Source organism: Manis pentadactyla, chromosome 17 (assembly GCF_030020395.1).
Source record: "Manis pentadactyla isolate mManPen7 chromosome 17, mManPen7.hap1, whole genome shotgun sequence".
NCBI classification, from domain to species: Eukaryota; Metazoa; Chordata; class Mammalia; order Pholidota; family Manidae; genus Manis; species Manis pentadactyla.
Genome location: NC_080035.1, coordinates 60,633,745 through 60,657,098, shown reverse-complemented (window position 1 = coordinate 60,657,098; position 23,354 = coordinate 60,633,745). Strand labels below are relative to the sequence as shown.

Here is a 23,354-nt window from a genome sequence, read left to right as displayed (position 1 = left end):
GAGGAGGAAGAAAAAGGAGGAGAAAAAGAAAAGAACCTTTAGATGGTGTTTGTAACAGCATATTAAGTGAGTTAAATTAGACTCTTAGATACTAAGGAAATTAACCCTGAACCTTTGGTAACCACGAATCTAAAGCCTGCAATGGCAATAAGTCCATATCTATCAATAATCACCCTAAATATAAATGGTCTGAATGCACCAATCAAAAGACATGGAGTCACTGAATGGATAAAAAACAAGAGCCATCTATATGCTTCCTGCAAGATACTTACTTTAAACCCAAAGACATACACAGACTAAAAGTGAAGGTATGGAAAAAGATATTTCATGCAACTAAAAGGGAGAAAAAAGCAGGAGTTGCAGTACTTGTATCAGACAAAATAGACTTCAAAACACAAAAAGTAAAAAGAGACAAAGAAGGACATTACATAATGATAAAGTTGTCAATCCAACAAGAAGATATAACCATTATAAATATCTATCCTCCCACACAGGAGCACCCACATAAGTGAAACAAATACTAACAGAATTAAAAGGCGAAATAGAATGCAATGCATTCATTCTAGGAGACTTCAACACTCCACTCACTCTGAAGGCCAGATCAACCAGACAGAAGATAAGTAAGGAGACAGAGGCACTGAACAACACAATAGAACAGATGGACCTAACAACATCTACAGAACTCTACACCCAAAAGCAACAGAATACACATTCTTCTCAAGTGCACATGGAACATTTTCAAGAATAGATCATATACTAGGCCACAAAAAGAGCCTCCGTAAATTCAAAAAGATTGAAATTGTACCAACCAGTTTCTTAGATCACAAAAGTATGAAACTAGAAATAAATTCAGGAAAGAAAATGAAAAATCCCACAAACATATGGAGGCTTCACAACATGCTCCTAACTAACCAATGGATCAATGACCAAATAAAAACAGAGATCAACCAATATATGGTGACAAACGATAACAATAATTCAACCCTGCAAAAATCTGTGGGATGCAGCCAAAGCTGTGCTAAGAGGAAAGTATATTGCAATACAGGCCTACCTCAAGAAAGAAGAACAATCCCATATAAGCAGTCTAAACTCACAATTAATGAAACTAGAAAAAGAACAACAAATAAGGCCCAAAGTCAGTAGACAGAGGGACATAAAAATATTAGAGTAGAAATAAATAAAATTGAGAAGAATAAAACAATAGAAAGAATCAATGTAAGCAAGAGCTGGTTCTTCGAGAAAATAAAACAAAATAGATAAATCCCTAGCCAGACTTATCAAGAAAAAGAGAGAGACTACACACATAAACAGAATCAGAAATGAGAACGGAAAAATCACTATGGACACCATAGAAATACAAAGAAATATTAGAGAATACTATGAAAAATTATATGCTAACAAACTGGATAACCTAGAAGAAATGGACAACTTTCTAGAAAAATACAACCTTCCAAGGCTGACCAAGGAAGAAACAGAAAATCTGAACAGAACAGTTACCAGCAACAAAATTGAACTGGTAATCAAAAACCTACCTAAGAACAAAACTCCTGGACCAGATGGCTTCACCACTGAATTTTATAAAGCATTTAGTGAAGACCTAATACCAATTCTCCTTAAAGTTTTCCAAAAAATAGAAGAGGAGGGAACACTTCCAAACTCATTCTATGAGGCTAGCATCACTCTAATACCTAAACCAGGCAAAGACCCCACCAAAAAAGTAAATTACAGACCAATATCCCTGATGAACATAGATGCAAAAATACTCAACAAAATATTAGCAAACCAAATTCAAAAATACATCAAAAATATCATCCATCATGATCAAGTAGGATTTATTCCAGGGATGCAAGGATGGTACAACATTCGAAAATCCATCAATATCAGCCACCACATCAACAAAAAGAAGGACAAAAACCACATGATCATCTCCATTGATGCTGAAAAAGCATTCGACAAAATTCAACGTCCATTCATGATAAAAACTCTCAATAAAATGGGTATGGAGGGCAAGTACCTCAACATAATAAAGGCCATATATGACAAACCCACAGTCAACATTATACTTAACAGTGAGAAGCTGAAAGCTCTTCCTTTAAGATTGGGAATAAGTCAAGGATGCCCACTCTCCCCACTTCTATTCAACATAGTACTGGAGATCCTAGCCATGGCAGTCAGACAACACAAAGAAATAAAAGGCATCCAGATTGGCAAGGAAGAAGTTAAACTGTCCCTGTTTGCAGATGACATGATATTGTACATAAAAAACCCTAAAGAATCCACTCCAAAACTACTAGATCTAATATCTGAATTAAGCAAAGTTGCAGGATACAAAATACACAGAAATCTGTGGCATTCCTATACACTAATAATGAACTAGCAGAGACATAAATCAGGAAAACAATTCCATTTACAATTGCATCAAAAAGAATAAAATACCTAGGAATAAACCTAACCGAGGAAGTGAAAGACCTATATACCCTGAAATCTACAAGACACTCTTAAGAGAAATTAAAGAAGTTATCAATAAATGGAAACACATCCCATACTCATGGATAGGAAGAATTAATATTTGTCAAAATGGCCATCCTGCCTAAAGCAATCTATAGATTCAAAACAATTCCTATCAAAATAGTAACAGCATTCTTCAACAAACTAGAGAAAATCATCCTAAAATTCATATGGAACCACAAAAGACCTCGAATAGCCAAAGCAATCCTGAGAAGGAAGAATAAAGCAGGGGGAATTATCCGCCCCAACTTCAAGCCCTACTACAAAGCCACAGTAATCAAGACAATTTGGTACTGGCACAAGAACAGACCCACAGACCAATGGAACAGACTAGAGAGCTCTGATATAAACCCCACCATATATGGTCAATTAATATATGATAAAGGAGCCATGGACATAAAATGGGGAAATGACAGCCTCTTCAGCAGCTTGTGTTGGCAAAACTGGACAGCTACATGAAAGAGAATGAAACTGGATTATTGTTTAACCCTATACACAAAAGTGAACTCGAAATGGATTAAAGACTTGAATGTAAGTCATGAAACCATAAAACTCTTAGAAGACAACATAGGCAAACATCTTCTGAATATAAGCATGAGCAACTTCTTCCTGAACCCATCTCCTCAAGAAAGGGAAACAAAAGCAAAAATGAACTCATGGGACTACATCATACTAAAAAGTTTTTGTACAGAGAAGGACACCATCAACATAACAAAAAGGCATCCTACAGTATGGGAGAACATATTTGTAAATGACATATCTGACAAGGGGTTAACATCCAAAATATATAAAGAACTTACACACCTCAACACCCAAAAAGCAAATAACCCGATTAACAAATGGGCAGAGGATATGAAGAGACAACTCTCCAAAGAAGAAATTCAGATGGCCAACAGACACATGACAAGATGCTCCACATCACTAATCATCAGGGAAATGCAAATTAAAACCACAATGAGATATCACTTTACACCAGTAAGGATGGACAGCATCAAAAAGACTAAGAACAACCAATGCTGGTGAGGATGCGGAGGAAGGGGAACCCTCCTACACTGCCGGTGGGAATGTAAGCTAGTTCAACCATTGTGGAAAGCAATATGGAGGTTCTTGAAAAACTAAAAATAGAAATACCATTTGACCCCGGAATCCCAGTCCTTGGAATATACCCAAAGAATACAACTTCTCAGATTCAAAAAGAAATATGCACCCCTATGTTTATCGCAGCACTTTTTACAATAGCCAAGATATGGAAGCAACCTAAGTGCCCATCTGTAGATAAATGGATAAAGAAGATGTGGTACATATATAGAATGGAATACTATTCAGCCATAAGAAAGAAACAAATCCTCCCATTTCCAACAAAATGGATGAGCTGGAGGACATTATGCTCAGTGAAATAAGCCAGGCGGAGAAAGACAAATGCCAAGGGATTTCCCTCGTTTGTGAAGTATAACAATGAAGCAAAACTGAAGGAACAAAATGGCAGCAGACTCAGAGACTCCAAGAATGAACTAGTGGTTACCAAAGGGGAGGGTTATGGGAGGGCGGGTGGGGAGGGACAAGGGGACTGAGGGGTATTATGTTTAGTACACATGGTGTGGGGGATCACGGGGAGAACAGTGGAGCACAGAGAAGGGACGTAGTGGATCTCTGGCAACTTGCTGCACTGATGGACAGTGACTGCATTGGGTTATGGATGGGGACTTGATCATATGAGTAAATGTAGTAACCACATTGTTTTTTCATTTGAAACCTTCATAAGAATGTATATCAATCATACCTTAATAAAAATTTTTTTTTAAAAGGGTAGGGAAGAAGTAATATATGAGAGGCTCCCAAGATGTGGATGTGAGAAATTAAAACCCAGCAAAAAAGGAAATTAAAAACAAACACTGATGCCTCACTTCTGCCTAGGAGTTGGGACCTACCTCTTCTAATTGCCTACCTTGCCAGCCCCGGAATCTCTACTTTGCCCTCTTGCCCACTCTTCTTCACCCAGCAGCGAGCTGTTTCTTGCTAGAGTAGGATGGATCCGGGTTAAATTCCGCAAGCCTCCTCTGTTAGTCAACAGGAGGAAAGGGGAGGGCCGACCTCGGGGCTCCCCATCTCAGAGAGACACCAGTTCCTGAAGGCCTCCCCACCAGTCCGAGAAGCCGGCCTTGGCACTGCAGAAGCCGCCTTACCTTGCCCCTGTTACTGAACCTGTGGATGTGCTCAGCGGCCACTCCAGGGATGACCAAGCCCGCGGCCATCATACCGATCCCAGGAAGAAACTCAAACCACATCGCTACACAGCTGCTCGGGCCAAACACTTGGCTACAGGCTTCCTAAAGGTGACCCGCTCTGGCCCCTTTCCAGTAAGCTCCGCGACAGCCGGCAAGCGGGGCGGGAGCACGGGCGCCTGCAAAGGAAGCGACAGGGTAGGGCGGGACCCAAGAGAGATGCGCTGGGCGCCCTCACACTGGGGGCCCTGCCCGCCCAGGACCCCGCCCATTTTGCGCTGATTCACAGTCACGCACGACGTGCAGTCACGTGAACAGGTCTCACGCAACCATAGCCGTTTCGGAGCTCTGGACAGTAAAATGGCAGAGGAACGTTCTCCAGTAAAGGCGGCAAGTCAGGTGTGCACCTTTCTCTTCAGAAAGTTTGGGGGGCGAAAGGGGGCTGCAGGCCTCAGGAAGCGCCCCTACAACCAAGAGCCCGACGACTGCAGCAGTAGTGATGAAGGCAGCACTGTGTTCCGCCCGAAAAAGAAGCGCGTGGCCCACAATCCGCTGATACAGAAGACCCGTGGCGGTGGTAAACAGAAGGCGCCTTACAGTGCCCTGAATGGCGAGGAGGAGGAAGAGAACCACCTGGAGAGTGTCAGCGTGGTCTACAAGTCCACCCGCTCGGAGAAACCCGTGGGGCCAGAGGACATGGGGGCGACTGCTGGCTACGAGCTAGACACACAGAAGCAGCGCGATGCACAAGCCATCTTTGAGCGCAGCCAGAAGATCCAGGAGGAGCTGAGAGGTAAGGAATATGACAAGATCTACCGGGGAATCAATAATTATCAGAAATACATGAAACCCAAAGGTACATCACTGGGCAGTGCTTCCTCTGGGATGGTGAGGAAGGGCCCCATCCGAGCTCCCGAGCATCTGCGTGCCACCGTGCGCTGGGATTACCAGCCCGACATTTGCAAAGACTACAAGGAGACTGGTTTTTGTGGCTTTGGAGACAGCTGCAAATTCCTCCATGATCGTTCAGATTACAAGCATGGGTGGCAGATTGAACGTGAGCTTGATGAAGGTCGCTATGGTGTCTGTGAGGATGGAAACTATGAAGTGGGAAGCGATGAGGAGGAAATACCATTCAAGTGTTTCATCTGTCGCCAGACCTTCCAAAACCCGGTTGTCACCAAGTGCAGGCATTATTTCTGTGAGAGCTGTGCACTGCAGCATTTCCGCACCACCCCGCGCTGCTATGTCTGTGACCAGCAGACCAATGGCATCTTCAATCCAGCAAAAGAACTGATTGCTAAACTGGAGAAGCATCAAGCTACAGAAGATGGTGTTGCTTCCAATTTCCCATTAGATACTGATAATGGTCCAATTTCTATTGCTTAGTTTTCCCATCCCCAAATCTCAAAATTAATGTTTTGTTGTTTTAGAAATTAAAAAAAAAAATGACAGAGAAATTAGTACTTTATCCAAGATCACAGATCTCAGTAAGTAGTGTGAAAAGATCATCTAGTTTATAGTTCTGAAGACTGCTTTTTAGCACCAAGTCAGAAGGTCACTGAGGAATCACTCAGTTTAATTTGAACTTTATATAGAAACTTAAAGAATTGCCTCAGGTAATTCACCCACCTTTTCCTAAAAGGGCCAGATGTAAGTCCTTTCAGCTTTGTGAGTCATAATATCTCTGACTACTACTCAGTCTGCTATTGTAGTGGGAAAGAAGATGCGAACAATTAAAAAAACAATAAATAGGGTTGCATTTCAATAAAGCTTTATTTTTAGGCACATATTTATTTGTAGACATTATATAAAATTAGCATTTCATATAATGTTTATCTGTTATTAAGTTCTCTTCTTTTTTATTTTTATTTTTCAAACCGCATAAACATGTAAAACCATTCCTATCTGACAGGCTTTACAAAAACAAGGGGCGCCCATGGGCCACAGTTTGCCCACATTTGTTCTGGACTAGGATCCTTTTAAATCTAAATATCTCATACCCCATAGACTTTCTCTAATAACTACAAAGTGATGAGAGAACACGCTAACCAAGATGATCTTATAATAATGATAGCATGCACTATTTACCAGACGCTCCCCTAAATGCTGTGTACATACTACTTGAGTCAGTCTCACAACAGCTCCCTGGAGTGGAGATGATTGACGGGACACAGACAAGGAAACGGGGACTTTGGCCGTTCAATGGCATCTGGCTGCACACATGAATGTGGCAGAATCAAGATGTTCATCTCTGAACCTGAGCAGGAAAAGGTAACCAGACAAACCTGTGTCATACTAATATTTGGGAGCACTGGTGTTAAGGGAGATCTGCAGGTCGCTCTGATGTCTTAGTCATGAGCAAAAATTACTGTGGACGTGCTACCCATGTTCTTGAGGCTTGTTCTGTCTTCAAAATTTGGTTTTAATGGATTCATACATCAAACACACACAAAAGCAAACTATAATACACATCTTAAACCCAAAGTGATACTACTCAGCTTAATTTTACAAAGAGAATGAGGACAGATGGCAAGATCAGACTCATAGACGTATTTTTAACTGCATTGCACTTAACAGGTACTCTTACAGGTGAAAACTGACCTCTCTTGATAGAACAGTTGGGTTTTACAAGAAAATTAGATATCTTGATTTTACAACATTCCCTTTAGGTCAGGACTAAATGGTGAAATTATCATGATCTGCCACTGACTAGACAAAACTCCAACTGTGTTTATTGCTTTACATTTGTTTTATTTAACACTTGACCCTAGAAAACTTTATAAAGAGTCCTTCGTTACCACAGAATCTAGAAACATTGAGCAAATGTGTTACTCTTCTCCCAGACTCCCGAATGGGAACCATTTTCCTCTGTCAAAATTTTCAAACTTTAGGGTTCAAATAATTGAAGTGAATTAGTATTTATATTTTAATATTTATCTCATGAGTTTTCCAAAAAATTCAGTTTTTAAATTCTTTTATCTGCCAAAGTTATTAAAACAGAAAGTGTATATACTACATGTTGTTATACATTTACTCTTTCAAAAGGGAAATATATATATATATATATATATTACCCCCACACACAATATATGAGGTGATCAAAGTACATAATTTGCTAAGAAACTTACTCATAAAGTCAAGACGTTGTGTAAAGTGCCAAAATTATAAGAATACACATTACAAATGATTTAACAATACATGTAGATTACATTGAAAGTATTATTATTATATTGCATATCATTTGTGTTCTAAGTATTATATAAGGGCCGTAAGTATCAGAAGTATCTTACTGAGAAAACTAGCTCTGATATCTCCATAAAGAAATAAGTGATGGTAATACAATGTGGCATAAAGGAGTTGGAATCAGTTTAGCAAAGATAAAAACGTTGAAAGAAAAAGTTAACACCTGACAATCTTTAGTGTAGCAGTTATCACCTCGTATTGACATCATTTCTATTCAAGTAATTACCATTAGACACTCTGCTCACCTAGGGGCTAAATCTTATGTCTTTGTATACATTGAAAACTTAAGTACTTCATCAATGATTGGTGCTCAATAACTGTAATAAATACTTGTTACAACTAATAGAAGAACATCTTTCTAATTAATTATAAAAATACAAATTTATAGCATTTTCCAAATAATTAGAATCACACAAAACATAGAGAAAGAGAGAAGAGGAGAGAACTTTTAGGAAGAATTATGAGTTGCCTGGCAATGATGAAAATTTCCATCCTGTTTTAATTGTTGAAGTCACAATTTTATAAGTAGCAGAAACATTTCTGGAAAAGAAATGGCCAGGGAAAATGAGAAATTGTTTACTGGTACACTGGATTGTTTTATATCTGATTTCAATTCTTCCTCATTTCTTTAAAATGACCCTTGAAAATTTCAGAAGAACTTTCAAATTTATTTCTCACAATTAGTTTCAAAGTTTCTTCCAAATGGTGCTTTTTTTGTGTGGCATGATTCTCTAGTTGTGGAGACACAATGCATTCACTCCCCAAATGGATTACAGATACATATCTCTTTGCCATATCGTTCACAAAATCATTTGGCATAATTATGGTCACATAGAACTTTAACAACATATTTATGTCCTCCTACAATTCGATTATCCTACATTACAATAATGTTTAAATAAAACAGTATAACATACTATTTGGGGTTAGCCTCCATCATATCTCAAACAGGAATTAAAGCAAGTTACTATTCCGATGATTACATAGTCACAAAAATAGTCATAAAGATTCAAAAAATTATAAATATAAATATGACTTTGCAGTCTAAACTGATGACTTTTCTTTTTAAATTAACTCCTGAGGGTAGGGTACAATTTGCAATCATGATTTTTATAGGTTCATAATTGAAGAGTTTATTTTATTTTAAAGCAAATAAAATGAATAATTGTTGCATTTCTTTTCATCAGAATTGGAAAGGCCTTGATTCAACAATGCCTGCCAAGTTGTGAATCTCAAATTCTACTTAGAGAAATATTGTTTATTTGCGCAATATTCACCATGCCTTAACTAGAATACACATACTGATGGTTTTGTTTTTGAGCACTTATATTCATATATGCCTGCCATATGATTACGTTTTAGTGTAATATGAGTGTATTCATAATGATTTCATTTAAATCTATTCATGGTTTATAAAAATGCCCAATGAAAATGCTATAATCAATATCAATTACCTGAAAATCTCAAACCACCATTGATTTTTGTGGTTAATTGTTGAGAGATATTCCTTGCTCTCAATATCAATTTTCACACCTGACTATAATAACAATAATAGATATTTAGATGGCAGTTTACCATGTATCATATATAGTATCTTATTTAAGCCATAACACAGACCTATTCTGTAGGTATTGTAATAGTTTATGAAGGACAGATGTGGGATTCAGAGAGACTAAATCATGTATTTGGGATTTCTTAACTAATAAGTGACCAAGACAAGAATGAAGTTCTGTATATAAAATCTGATATAATGTTTTTCATTTATATTTAATATCAGCCAATATGAACAGATTTCTGTACAGTTTGGGGTATGTGTCAGATGCTGACTTCATGTTATGTATTTTTAAATTCCAGAGTTAATTAACTCCAGAATTATTTAATTGCAGAGAAGAAAAAAATGATTGTTTTCCTTCTGTAACTTTACCAGTGTTATAAATTTAAAAAACGTTTTATTTAAGGAGATTGTAACAGGAAGATAGGGGCTTTAGCTGAAGTAGAACGGCTTGGCGGCTACATGTAAAATTTCCTCTGACAGTGACTCCTGTGTCCAAAGGGTCCCCTCCTTTAAAGTTTTTAGATACAGGGTGACCCCCTGATGATTACAGAAGATTTATATTCTGTACTTGATGATGGAAAATTAACTAAATGATTTTCAATATTCCGGCCATAAGTGTCTCTAAGGAACTAAAAAATGAGTGTGCAAATACTCAATTTAACTGACTACAAATAATTTCTGATAGTCTCATAAGCAGTTTAATGTAGAAGTATTTTTGTAAACATCATTTCCATTTTACGTGGAATGAAAGCAGAGGTGGATGGAGAGCTCCCTGCTAACCCATCGCTTGCATCCCTATCAGTCTCTCCACTCGGAAGAATCAGCTCAAAGAGCACTTGGCAGTTCCCTACCCTGACCCAGATAATCTTTTGATCAAGATCATAACAGATATCAGTTTTTATTTTCCAGATGGAAAAAATGAAGACCAAAAGGGTATTTATGTGGCCCCTGGGATCCCCGGTCCCTGGGCAGCGGTCTCTCACTTCTGAAATCTTAGATACTGCTATTATAGACTAACACATTTTTTATTAATTCACCTAATCAACATGCTTTTATTCCTTCGAAGATTAGCTATATTTTATTTAAAAGCATACCAGAAGGAACAGAAGCATTAGAGAAAATAAAAGGAATGTGTTCTTTTACTGGTAACTTCTTTCTCCACTCATCAGTGGAAGGCACAGGGCCAGTAAAGTCTTCCCTCATGCTTTGCATATGTGAAGCATGGCTAAAGGGATATGTTCCATATCAGCACATCCTAAGAACACAATTACAGCCATTACAGTCATTCCCCCACTCACTGTAGTTTCAAAAAATGAAGAGCATAACCAGTCTCATAATGATGACCAGCTAATGAGTCATCTTAATTAGACAGATAAAGAATGTTAGTTTGTATGAAACTAAGTTTTGGAAAGGCTTAGGGAATTGTGTAGCACTCCACAACAAGATCTCTTAAAGATTACCTGGAGCTCAGTTACCCACAAGCTGGATGATGGGCAACTGTGTATGAGTATGTTTTTCCCATGATGCCCTATTTCAGGAAATACATTATGTAATTATGTAACAATAACAAAACAAAGATCTTGGTATATTAAATATTGCACAAGTTTGTGTTGTTTAGCTAATAGTAAAATAAACCAACCATGCCTGCCTGATTTAAGCAAAAAGTTAACATGTTAAGAATGAGGGGTGGTCCAGAGAATCAAAGAAATAGCCACAGAGCCTGCCTCAGAAGGGGCAGGAGGCAGAGCAGGCATCCTTGTACAGATTCCCATCTACCTTCTTGTTCAGACCCCACCCCAAGGGTGAGCAAGCTGCACGGGTGTTTCCTTCTTTGTGTCCCCCCACTCAAGGGTCAGATGCTGGGACAGGCACCCCTAATGACCGTGCTTGTCCAGGACAAGGCACGTGTCCTGCTTGGCAGCCTCCTCAAGCCGACCCGTGATAGAGGAGTAATTCCCTCGAGGAAATCGAGGGTTCTTGCCAGAAAAAAAGAAATCAGTCATGGTACTGGGCCTTGCGTGGTGGACTGTGGAATTCCTCAGTTCTTGCCTTCTTGAAGGAAAGAATTAGGCCAGGGGACCAGATAGAGGGTTAAAGCTGCAAAGGGTTGTTTGCTCTGCAAAGCAAAAGGAAAGTACACCCAGAGACAGAGGAGCAGGCAGCCCCCGAGCGTGGGTGGCAGCCTGTCGGGTTTGTATTGGTTTCTTATGAGAGTTTATTTGATTTTTCTCCCTCCTCTCTTATCATGACACCAGCCCCTGTATCCAACCTGGTTGCTTACCTCCAACCTCTTTGTGCATGTTTTTGTCCACCATCTTCCCATGAGCACCCAAGTGAAACCCAGACGCAGGATGAGGGCGTGGGGGGGGTCCTAACAGCAATGTAAATGATGTTATGATGGTCTTGGGGTTGCAAAAGAAACTTAGGTTTTCTTTAAGAGCACACGTTCCAAAGCTGGGACATTTCTTGCGACCTGGCTCTTTTGCCTATCAGTATGTGCGAAACTGTGAAAGGGGTTGGTGCAAAGGAGACACGGTGGTCCCTGGGTGGAGACAGGGGGGGCTGCTGAACTCCCTCCCCTCCTGCTCGCGTCCTAACTGTCTGCCCTGACAGTTCTCGGTCATCGAAGCAAGGCCCTGCACTTTATCAAGCTCATCCAAGAGGGCGGCTTACTCCTTCCAGCCTCTTAGTCTTATCTTGAGGGACCTGCCCACTCCAGCCAATAGACTAAACTAATTTCACGCCAGTTTTAGCTTAAATAATAATATCCTAAGTTTGGTCAGAAACCCTGAGCTATTCATCGAGGGATTCTGTAGATACTACATATAGATTTGCTGAAATCCAAAGGTATTCATAGAACTGAAAAAAAAAATTGAATCTAGTGTCAGTAATGATACATGCTCATGAAAATGATATTACCTCATCTTAGTATCTTGGACTGAAAAACTTAAGATAAAATAATGTCGACTATCATGGAATAGAAGGAAACACTTCTTATACAAATAGGTATGTCTCTTTATCTTCATAAACTTTCTTTAATTTTTTACATATGATATAGAGCTCTTTACTACTTTTCTTGTTTAGTTTAATATCTTACATTTTCTGAAAGAGTATGTATATTTCAAAATGATTAATCTTACTTTACCTTTATTGATGTATTGTGAGTTAGGGCAGATATTTTGCCACCTGTTCGATGTATGAATTAACTGTGGACTTCCAAATAATAAATGATGTTTGATTAGAGTGTAAGTCCAGGTGGCTCAAATAGGTATTTAAATGCAGAGCAGCTGCACTGACCAGCCCGTGTAAGCAGTTTGTCTTCCTGACAGACTGATTTCTCATTGCAACCAAACATATTTGCATTATGAAGTAAACATCATTCGCCTGTGAGCTTTGTTAGTGTATGTCCGTCAAGAAGCTGGTATCTGGGTTGTCCACAACAAGCAGAATTCTCAACCTGGAGAGCTGAAGGTCTTACCTTGATCTTGAAAAACATCCACCACATTAAGATGTTTCTCAGAAGCCACGTGCCAACCGATGGCTCGACTGTGGTTCTCCTGTGGCTGCCGCTGAGTTTTAGTAAGGGCACCATTTTTCCCACAGATCTTAACTTAGAGTGCTAGTGTCAGTTTGAGGTGAGTTCACATTTCCTGTGGACTTAAATACATTTCAAAGAGTATGATAAAAATTAATAGATTTTCAGTCTGTTTACATCATACAACATAATGTAGTTCTCTCAAATTAAAAATGTGTAGAGATTTGCATGATTTCATAGCTTGCCGACCAAGTGAACTACAACATGGCTGTATGCTGTTGACACTGTATGACATTTCAGCAGTTAAGTGGTATATATATATAAATGTCAGAATTAGTCATGATTAATAAATTTAGCATAATTCTGGGTCTTGAAGATTACAGACTTTATGTATCTTAAATACCATCCCAGTATTAATTTTAGAAAGATATTGTGCCAACCTGAAAATGTGATTTAGTATCACTCTCAGCTCAAAGTTCTACACCCTGTTGCTTCCTTAAGCAAAATTATGTAAACTATTTTTAAAAGCATATTGAGTGGCTTTTATTTCATTAACAATAGAAAGTAATATCATGAGCAAAGAAAACTTTTTGATGCACTATCCTTAAAATATTATTATAATAACTTTTATTAACTGTAAGTCAGTTAATGAGCCAAAAAAATTGGTTCAATTTATATATCACATCTCATACTCATGACAATCTGTTACACTATCACTGATTTTTGCTTGGTTTTCCTAAATTGAATGCCTATTTTACTCTCTGTAAAATATTGTAAAATGTAAATATGCTCAGATATTTAGCACTTCATAAATATTTTTGAGTGAATAAATATGACCAAACTGCTTTTGTAAAAGCCAAGGAGTTTGGTTATAGAGAGTTGTTTCCATTCCCTTTAATTTTTCAAAATATTACACGATACAAAAATCATATGCACATTTTAGACTCATAGCCATTTTTAGAAACTATAATTTTTGATTCAAAAGAAATCTGCAATCTTGCAAAAATGAAACTCAGTTTAACAGTGTGTTTCCAAAGAAACTGTAGCTGCTTTTCTTGCCTTTCTTCTTAGACAAGAGACTTGTGATAAGGAGGAGAAAAAAAGCAGAAAAGTCCAGAGGCCCTGTAAATATAGGCAGTGGTCTTATAGCTGAAACGCTATATTATGGAAGCGAGAACAAACATGTTCTTATTCTAGCTCTCCACCTAATTTACAACCAAGGCCTCAGTGCAGCCCACTAGCAATGTGCCCCTGGACAAGTCACATGGTTCCTCTGGGTTTTACATTTTTCGTCTGGGCCAAATGAGCTCAAAGACTATATCGCCAGCTTAAAATATACCTTTCTCTTTCCAGATTAAAATGTCAACAGCTATCATATCAGATCTAGGTTGTCAATGTTGTTTCATCCTAATACAACCCCGGATTTTTGTATGTACCTCTAGTATAAAGTGAAAAGGAAGACAACACTTCAGTGGGACACATCTGTTGCTTTATATGACACTCATATTTTCTTGAACTATTATTTTATAATAGGAACCACTTTTAAGAGGTCTGGGTCTGAAGTTAGGATCTGGTTCTTCAAGTTTTTTACAAAGTTTCATGAATACCCTACCCTCTCTTTGGGCATCATTATTGGGCTGGTTGGTTATAGGGGCTGAGAAGCAGAATGGCTACAGCTGAAGTCTGGACCAGAGGGACATCCTTCTTCCGACTGTCCAAAAAGCTGCAAGATGTTCATGTCACCCTGTAAGGGGTTCACAGCCAGATACTATATAAAGTTAAGTTTTTTCTCTAAAGTCTAATGTCTTAAATGCTGTGCCTCATTTTTAGTGACAGGGGGTGTAAGCTTTAACTACCCATCAGTTCTTCTGCATAGGCTATCCCAGAAGGACCCCAACTACAGGAACCCAAAAAAGTGTCCTGGGTGAGAGGAAAAAACAGAGTCTAGAAGAGGGAAAAAGAAAACTGGGAATGTGCTTAGCAAACAAAAATAGCTGTCAGAGAGAGCTTTTCTGGAATCGTTCATCCTGTAACAACAGAACAGTAATGATTAAACATTAAAATTGAACTACTTGCTGAGGAAACTGGACATCTACCTATAAAAGAATGAATCCAGACCCCTCCACCCTTTATGCCATATGTAAAGTTAACTCTGAATAATATACTTAAACATGAAAGCTAAAAATAAAAAACTCTTAGAAGAAAACAAAAGGAAAATCTGTGTGTCTTTGAAATTAGGCATTGTTTTCTTAGATACAACACCACAAGCACAAGAAACAAAAATTTAAAAGTTTTGTGCATCAAAGGCCACTATAAGAAAGTGAAAGCCAACAAACAGAATGGGAGGAAATATTTACAAATACCTATTTGATAAGGATTTAGTCTCTAGAATATATCTTTCAACTCAGTAATAATAGAAAACCCAATTAAATACTGGTCAGAGCATTTGACTAGGTAGGTATTCTCCAAAAAATATATGCAAATGGCCACAAGCACATGAAAAGGTGCTCAACATCATTAGTCATTACGGAATACAAATTAAAAATATAAGGAGAAACCCCTTGGCATCAGCTAGAATGGCTATGGTAAAAGAATGAACAACAAGAAGGATTGGTGAAGATGCAAAGAAACCATAACCCGTTTACATTGCTAGTGGGAATGCAATATGGTGCAGCAACTGTAGAAAACAGTTTGTTAGTTTCTCAAAAGGTTAAACATAATATTACCTTCTGACCCAGAAATTCCACTCCTACATAAATGCCTGAGACAAGTGAGACATATTATGTCCAAACAAAAACATGTCCATGCATATTCATAGCATCCTGACGATACCAAAGTAGAAAAAGAAAGTCCACCAATGAATGAATGGATAGACAAATATGGTCTATTTGTAATAACAGGGAGTGAAATGCTGTTATTTGATGCAATATGGATGAACTTTGAAAACATTATGCCAAGTGAAGGAAATTAGATACAAAAGTACACACAGATATGACTCCACTTCTATGAACTGTCTGCTTTAGGCAAATCTACAGAGACAGAAAGTAGATTAGTAGTTGCCAGGAGCTAAAGACAGGGGAGTTGGGTCTATGTGCTAATAGGTTGAGGGTTTCTTTTTGGGATGAAATTGTTCTAGATTTACATAGTAGTAACAGCTATACAATCCAGTGACTATACTACAGTAACACACACTCAAGTCCCTTGCATATGGTGAATTTTATGTCGTGTAAAATATGTCTCAGTAAATAAATCTTAAAAAGACTCACTAAATTTACTGAACAGGCAGCCATAAATATTTAGAGACATAGACAAGTGTGTAGTTAGTTTTTCAACAACCTGTTCTTGTTAAAATATTACTAATAGTTGTATAATCAGCTAAAAGTAAATGTGTGTTGATTCCTTAAATATCAATGGATATTTATTAACTGTCCATTGAGGGTCTAGCATGTGCTGAGCCTGTCTTGTGTTGAAATAGATGGATAAGATTCTTCTAGAACTATCTCCTTTTGTTTCAGTTGTGCAAATGTCAACACAGTGAAGAAGGCAAATAAATGTCTTCATATTAGGATGATGAAAATAGATTTGACCTCTCAGATCCCTTAAAGGGTCTTAGGAACACCTACCGATCCGTTTGCCACACTTTTGCAGATTCTAGTGATCACCCTGAGCTGCTTTATCGATTGTCCCTTTTTAAGTGTATCTCTACATGATCGAGTCTTTCTCATTATCTCTTGGATCTTTCCCATCCTAGTTTTTATTGGGCTTCAATAAATATGCACATCCTTAGATACATATTTTCCCTCTGGAATCTCCTCTATCTAGCATGCTCTATATTTTACACATCATGACTGTCTTCTTGTCATGTGTTTCCTGGATTCTTGCCATGGTTTCTCTAGGGGGGTCTTTGCTCCTCGGGGTGCATGAGACCTTGTGAGCCTGGGAGTCCAGGCAGGACTACTTGGGTGACCCAACTCTGAGCTCTTATCTGCCTTCATTTTCTTGATGAATACCTTAGTCTTGCACCATCATTTCCTCTGAAAGCTATTTCCTGCTATGATGAGGAGGTTTGGTGGCCTCTTAGATTGTCTTCTTAAGTAACTGAATGGTGGGAGGTATAATTTATTTGCTCATAAAAACATACTACCTTTTAAGTAGGAAGACGTTGGCTCCGGGACAAAGTGCCGTTAGAAGAGTCCTCCCCACCTCTACTATTTTATAATGCTTATCATTTTCTCACCACTATAGAGCATCCTGCCAGCATTAGGACCCAATCCCACTAGTTACTTGTCCTGAGGAGCAAAAATTTCAAAAAGAATTCATTCTGGAAAGAAAAAACTGTAATTGCATTACAGCATACAGAGCACTCCTGCCCGCCGTGGTGCCAACTGTGTGCTCCTCTGTAGGGCTGATTAACATCATAAAAAATGGAGAAGAGCATGTACCCGTCACCTAGACTGAGTTGGAATGGAATCCTAACTATTCTGTGTTTATCATGATTAAGGTTATTGTTCTTAGCCTGCTGTTCTAAGTAGCCTCACAGGTAAAGGAACTCCCTGACGATGGATACAAGATCTGGTGAGGGTTTTCCCCCAACTGTCTATGATTTTCTGGGTGAAAGTTTCATAACATCTTCAAGCTGATGATGGTCCGAAGGTGGTAAGAATCATTTACTACTGATTTTACGTTTTCAAATTGTAGATAGGTAGGTGGAAGGAAGGAAAGAGGGAGAGAGGAAAGGAGGTGGGAAGGGAGGGGGGGAGAGTAAAGAAGTTACATCGTAACAATATCATGTATTGCACATTAACTTTGGTGCAATGTAGAATTTGTAATTAACCCAGCTCACCATTTATTTTCTTTTTTTCTTTTTTCTATTTCAAAATTACATGAACACTATGACCAAAACACAGTATTTCCTCAATAGATGCTTATTGGGTGAGTTATTTTGAAGCCCCAAAATAAATTAATTAGTTATATACATTTTCAAGATCAAAATTGTCCCTGGGAATTATTTTTTAGAGCTATTCTTTTGTGTTTTCCTACTTTGCAAACTTACAATTGGTAATGTTTTTTTAATTAAAAATTATGATTAGGAGCATCTTAAAGCATAAAAATAAGTATAAATACACTCGCTTTGCATTTTAAACACATGCTTTCATGCCTTGGAATCCCAAAATACCATAAATATCAGGGGAAAAATAAGCCGTTGTTGCCTTAAATATATTCCTTTGTTGAGTTTACACTACTAACCCTCTGGGGTACTGACAGCCTCTTATTTTTCATATGTGCCATCTTTATCCAGGAAACTGAAAGAACAACTAATTATATCCTTTTGCAAATGAGTGCAGCAGCATGGCTTTTGTTCAACACCGTTTTAAGTCTGTTCAATAGGACTGTCGAATCACTTAAGAAATTCCTATAGAGCATGTGTGCACATGCGTGCGTGTGATGTACAGCCACTTTAGTGGCATGGGGGTGTGAGTGTACCCTGTGCTTTGTTAGAAATTTAACCAGTTTCTTCGGGTCATTTCTGGAGTGTGTGTGCCTCCAGATCATTCAGCTTGCATGTGGTATGACAGAGGTGGTAATTACTGTTCTTAAAGTTAGTGTAAATGTTGCTGGGACGCGAACAACTAAAGCAAAGATCATGAAAATAAACCTATTAATAAAAGCATAATAATTTCTGGAATAATCCCTTCACCTCTCTGTATCATTATACTTTCTCATAAATAACTGTATAAGCAAGTCCAGACATACTGCGGCTTTATAGAGCTGCACGGCAGAATGCATTTAGCTGCATTAAGTACCAAGAGAAGTCTTGAGTTCCAAAACCTCCTCACGTGAAATTTCCAGCTGCTTTCACAGGAGAGACGAGCTAATGTGCATATTAGCTATTAGCAACATCTCTTTACAGAGGCCCGTGCAATAAGGTGGTGGTGGTGTGACATGTGAGGGATGGGAGACATATGCAAGCTAAAGTATAAAGCGGGACCAGCCAGCTATTGGTGATAACATGCCTCTTATGTAATTCTCTGCTCACTGCTTCTGCTCTCCTCCCCACCCCCTTCTTCCTTTTCCTTTTTAGCCACAAATCACTGAATTGTGTTGTGAAAATTGCAGGAAAACATTCAAATTTTGTGCAAACTTGGATAATCTTTCTCTGGCATCTTTGTAATAAATGACATCTTCTAAAATTAGTTGTCATCCACGAAACCTTCTAGGTGACTGTCAAGCCACCAGGTCAATTTGACTGCTGAGGAAGATTAGTTCTTAGACTTTGTCATGGCCAGAAATGTGGGACTTCACAGGACAAATGATGAGGCAAGCACGTATTCAAATCTTGTCCTTTTATTATACTCAAGTTTTAAAATGGAAATGTCAATTCATTGTTGCAAAGTCATTGTGCTAAAGAAAATTGTGATGGTCTAGTTAATATTGGTTCTCCTGTTCTTAAAGGAATTTTATTGCACTTGATACTATTAAATATAGCTGTTTCTCCATGGCCAAGGTGTGCATTAACGTTTTAATAACAATGATGTTTAAACTGTTTTATGATTTTACAATTCACTAGAATGCATTTTGGAGCTCTTGATCATATTATTGCACTTGGACTAGTAATATTTTAGAATTGTTTCAATATCTAGCCATAGATACAGCATTTAGTTGGTAACACCTTCCTGGCTGTGAGATAAAGGGACTACTGGGGTGTTGTCATTCTGGCTGGTCAGGTAGCATTTCAGTGGTTATATTGATTTGGGACCAGCATATGCTGAATTCCCTCTCTCCACCTCACACCCCTTGAACACAGGAGCTAGAATTGTGTGTGTGTGTGTGTGTGTGTGTGAGTGTGTGTGTTTGCATGCACATGTGTGCATGATTGTATCCCCAATTTATTTTTATGCCTGTATTGTAGTTAGTCTATCAAAAACTATTTGTGGAATGAACACATAATGTATGATACTTAGGCAGTTCTGGAATCAGGTATGAATAATGATTTTTTTCATGAATGAATGCCCTCCATGATTCCAAAACTCTCAAAACATGACGCTGTGTAAAATGATAGGTAAGATTTTCTAGAATGAAATGTGAAAAGTGTTCTTGTAAACTTGCTGCATCCAGTGGATACTGCAGTATGTTTTTATCACATATGTAGGTAATTGATTTTAGAAACATTAAAATAAGATATTCATCATATTATAAAATAAACATATAATATTTAAAAAATTACAACAAACTTTTATATAGGTGAATGGAATTATACAAAATACTAATGATGAAAGTATTATTTTAAAATACTAAAAAAAACTTTTATTAAATCTTACCTTGTTCCATTCATCATATAATTGTGGAAGGCAGGTACTAATGCTTCACCCACTCATTTAGGGGGAAACTGATGCCTCAAGAGAAGGCAAGTGAGCAACTCCTCAAGGTCATGCAACTAATAAATGGAAAGTGGGGATTTTAGCACAATCTTAATTCAGAATGATTTTACTTCATTTTAAATAGGAACAACACTTGTACATGACAAGAATTCAAACAAGAATTTTTACAAATTTACCAAAATCCCAGATAAGAAGCCCTTTCCCCACTCTTCCAGTTCCTTCTCCCAAGACAACCAGTGTTTATAGCTTTTATTTTTCTTTTAAAGAAGTTAATATGTGATAACATATAAGTGGTTTTTTATATTATTATGTATTAATTTTATATATAATTATATATTATATATATGAAATAGATATATATTAGATGTATGTATATATATATATATGGTATAGTTATACCTTTCTCTTAGTAATATGGCTGCATACACAGATCTACCATATTTTATTAATACCTATAGAAAATTATGATGTGTAGATGCAATTCCTATTCTTCCCTTATTAATTTTTAGTTTGTTTCTGTACTGTATTTTTTATTTGGTTATTCCTAAAAGTTATGAAGTAAACATGAGTTAATTTCATTTATGTTTTCTGTAAAATATGTCACTATTATTGAAATACAAGGGTTGAGATGAACATAGTGACTAAAATTACCTTTAAAATACTTGAACAGCAAAACAAAAAGATAGATGGAGGTTTGCAAAACCCTCATCATTGACTTATCTGGATAATGAGTATATGGAGGTTTATCATTAATTTTTTTAAATGTTTGTGAGTGTTTAAAATTTTTACAGTAATTTAATAAAAGTTCCTTTTTTAGGTAACTGATTTCTAGGGAAACATTAAAAGGGAAATAGCAAATTCCCTTAAAATTCTCCATAATAGCATAGGAACTCCAAATGTGGATGTGTTAACCTAATTCTAGAGGAAGATAAGAATGATGTGAATGTGTTATGAGCCTTAACTCTCATGGGAATGAAGTTTGCAAAGGGGTTTTATAAAGAAAGACGACAGCAGTGAATAGACCTTAAGAATGATGTCACTCAAATGAGAAGGACTATTTCACAAGGGACAATGAAGTCAGTGATGAGAAATTAACAGTGTAAATGTCTTAAAGGAAGAAAATATGTTTATAACTGTATTTGTATTTTCCCATCTGTGTCTTATCCGTAACCATATCCATATATATCCATACTGCATGCAGTATATACTATATATATCTGTATCCCTACACTGGTCTTAGCCTACTTGTGGTAACATATGGCTGATGTCTGTATAACTGCTATAAATTCACAAAGCTTAACACACATTTCTGCTCTCTCATCATACTTAGAAGAGCAATGTGCTCCCATGTCTTTGAGAATTGGGCTCAATAGGGGCAGCTGTTTTGAGTCCATAGTGGCACCGTCATGCCTTCCCAAGTCCTTGTGGCAGTGTGGCATCCGTGGCTTAATAGATGATTCGTTCTCTAGTGGGAGCTTCATACTCAAAGGACCAGAGAAGCTTGAAGAGGGAAAAAGAGAGTATTTCTTATTCTGATTGCAATTACTCAAACATTTTGGCTTGAAATCTGATTGCCATTAACTTGCCATACTCTACCGACCTGTGTGTGTGTGTGTGTGTGTGTGTGTGTGTGTGTGTGTGTGTGTGTGTGTGTGTGTGTAATTTAAAAATTTTTGCGATGTTAAAATGTCCCTACCTAAAAACCTGGGGATGACAGATTACTAATTAACTATGTTACTGTATGGGTAAAACATCACCAATGTCTCTCATGTGGTAAACCACTCCCCCCACTGCTTTAGATTTAATCTGAATTCTCGTCCTTCAATGAGACTTTTTGATCCTCATCTTTCCAGCCTCCCTTCCCACAGCCTTCACGACTGAAGGTTGTTCTGTGTTGCCCATACTTGTTCTTTATGTTCTATAGTTTTAAGCAAGCGCTGCCTCTTTGTGGTTAGTGAGTAAGTTGACTTTAATCGCTGAACTCTGAGGGATGGTAGAGCTTATTAATTTAATAATATAATGTATTAATGATACATTATCACCTCAGTTGCTGTACTTGAATTATTCTTTCCTACTAGAAAAAGAATGAGTATTGTACAAAAATCCCATAGATTAGACCCAGAGCCTCAGGCCACTGGTAGGCTGCTTGTAGTTCAGTGGCTGAGTGGGCTTCAAGTGCCTAAGGATTCTCTCTTCATTTGAATGTTTTCTGGCTAGAAGGTTAACAGATGAGTGCATTTTGAGAAAAATACTGAAGCAAATGGCTGATAAAAATATCAATGTCATATATCTGCTTAATGGAGATGCATATCTGTTCTTTGTCAAAGCACTGTTAAGCTGTCATCCGCATGCTTATCACAGAAACAATTATCTCAGTAGTTTTATCTCCAGACATTTTCCTGACCAGACAGAAAGAATCTGAGGAAGTAGCCATTCCCCTTGTTTGTTTTAAGGGGGACCGCGTTGGTTCTCATACGAGGAATCCACTCACACGTGATGCTAAGGTCTACAAACACAGGGGCTGACTGCACTTGCAGTCTGTTCTCTCCACACAGCAACATAGAGTTTTAAGTTGCTAAAGCCAAATAAACAGAACTGCGAGGAAGGGATGGTAAACTTCCTTTGAATACTAGCTGACTCTCTTGTTTATGGAACTGTCGAGTGATAAATTTCTAGAAAAGCAGTATTATTTTACATCTTCTAACACCTCAGAGTTCCCTTAAGGAACTTTGTCTTCAAGTGTGGGAAGGGGCACATTTAGGTGGAGGCCAGGGAAGAATGTGTGAAGTGACTAGTGTGCTGAAAGACTGGCCTAACTAGGGTGCCAAAAAGCAATCGTAAGAGAAGGGAGCAAATGCAATTCAAACAGGAAAAAAATGCAGTTTTATGATATAAAGTAAAAAATGTAA

At 37.8% G+C, this 23,354-nt stretch overlaps 1 protein-coding gene across 1 annotated transcript; it reads left to right on the top strand.

The window, feature by feature from the left end:
• Nucleotides 1-5,090: 5,090 nt before the first annotated feature.
• LOC118916678 (E3 ubiquitin-protein ligase RNF113A-like) lies at nt 5,091-6,127 on the top strand. The gene has a single exon (XM_036893793.2). It carries the CDS (start codon nt 5,091-5,093, stop codon nt 6,117-6,119), a length of 1,029 nt encoding a protein of 342 aa, XP_036749688.2. The 3' UTR covers nt 6,120-6,127.
• Nucleotides 6,128-23,354: the final 17,227 nt, after the last annotated feature.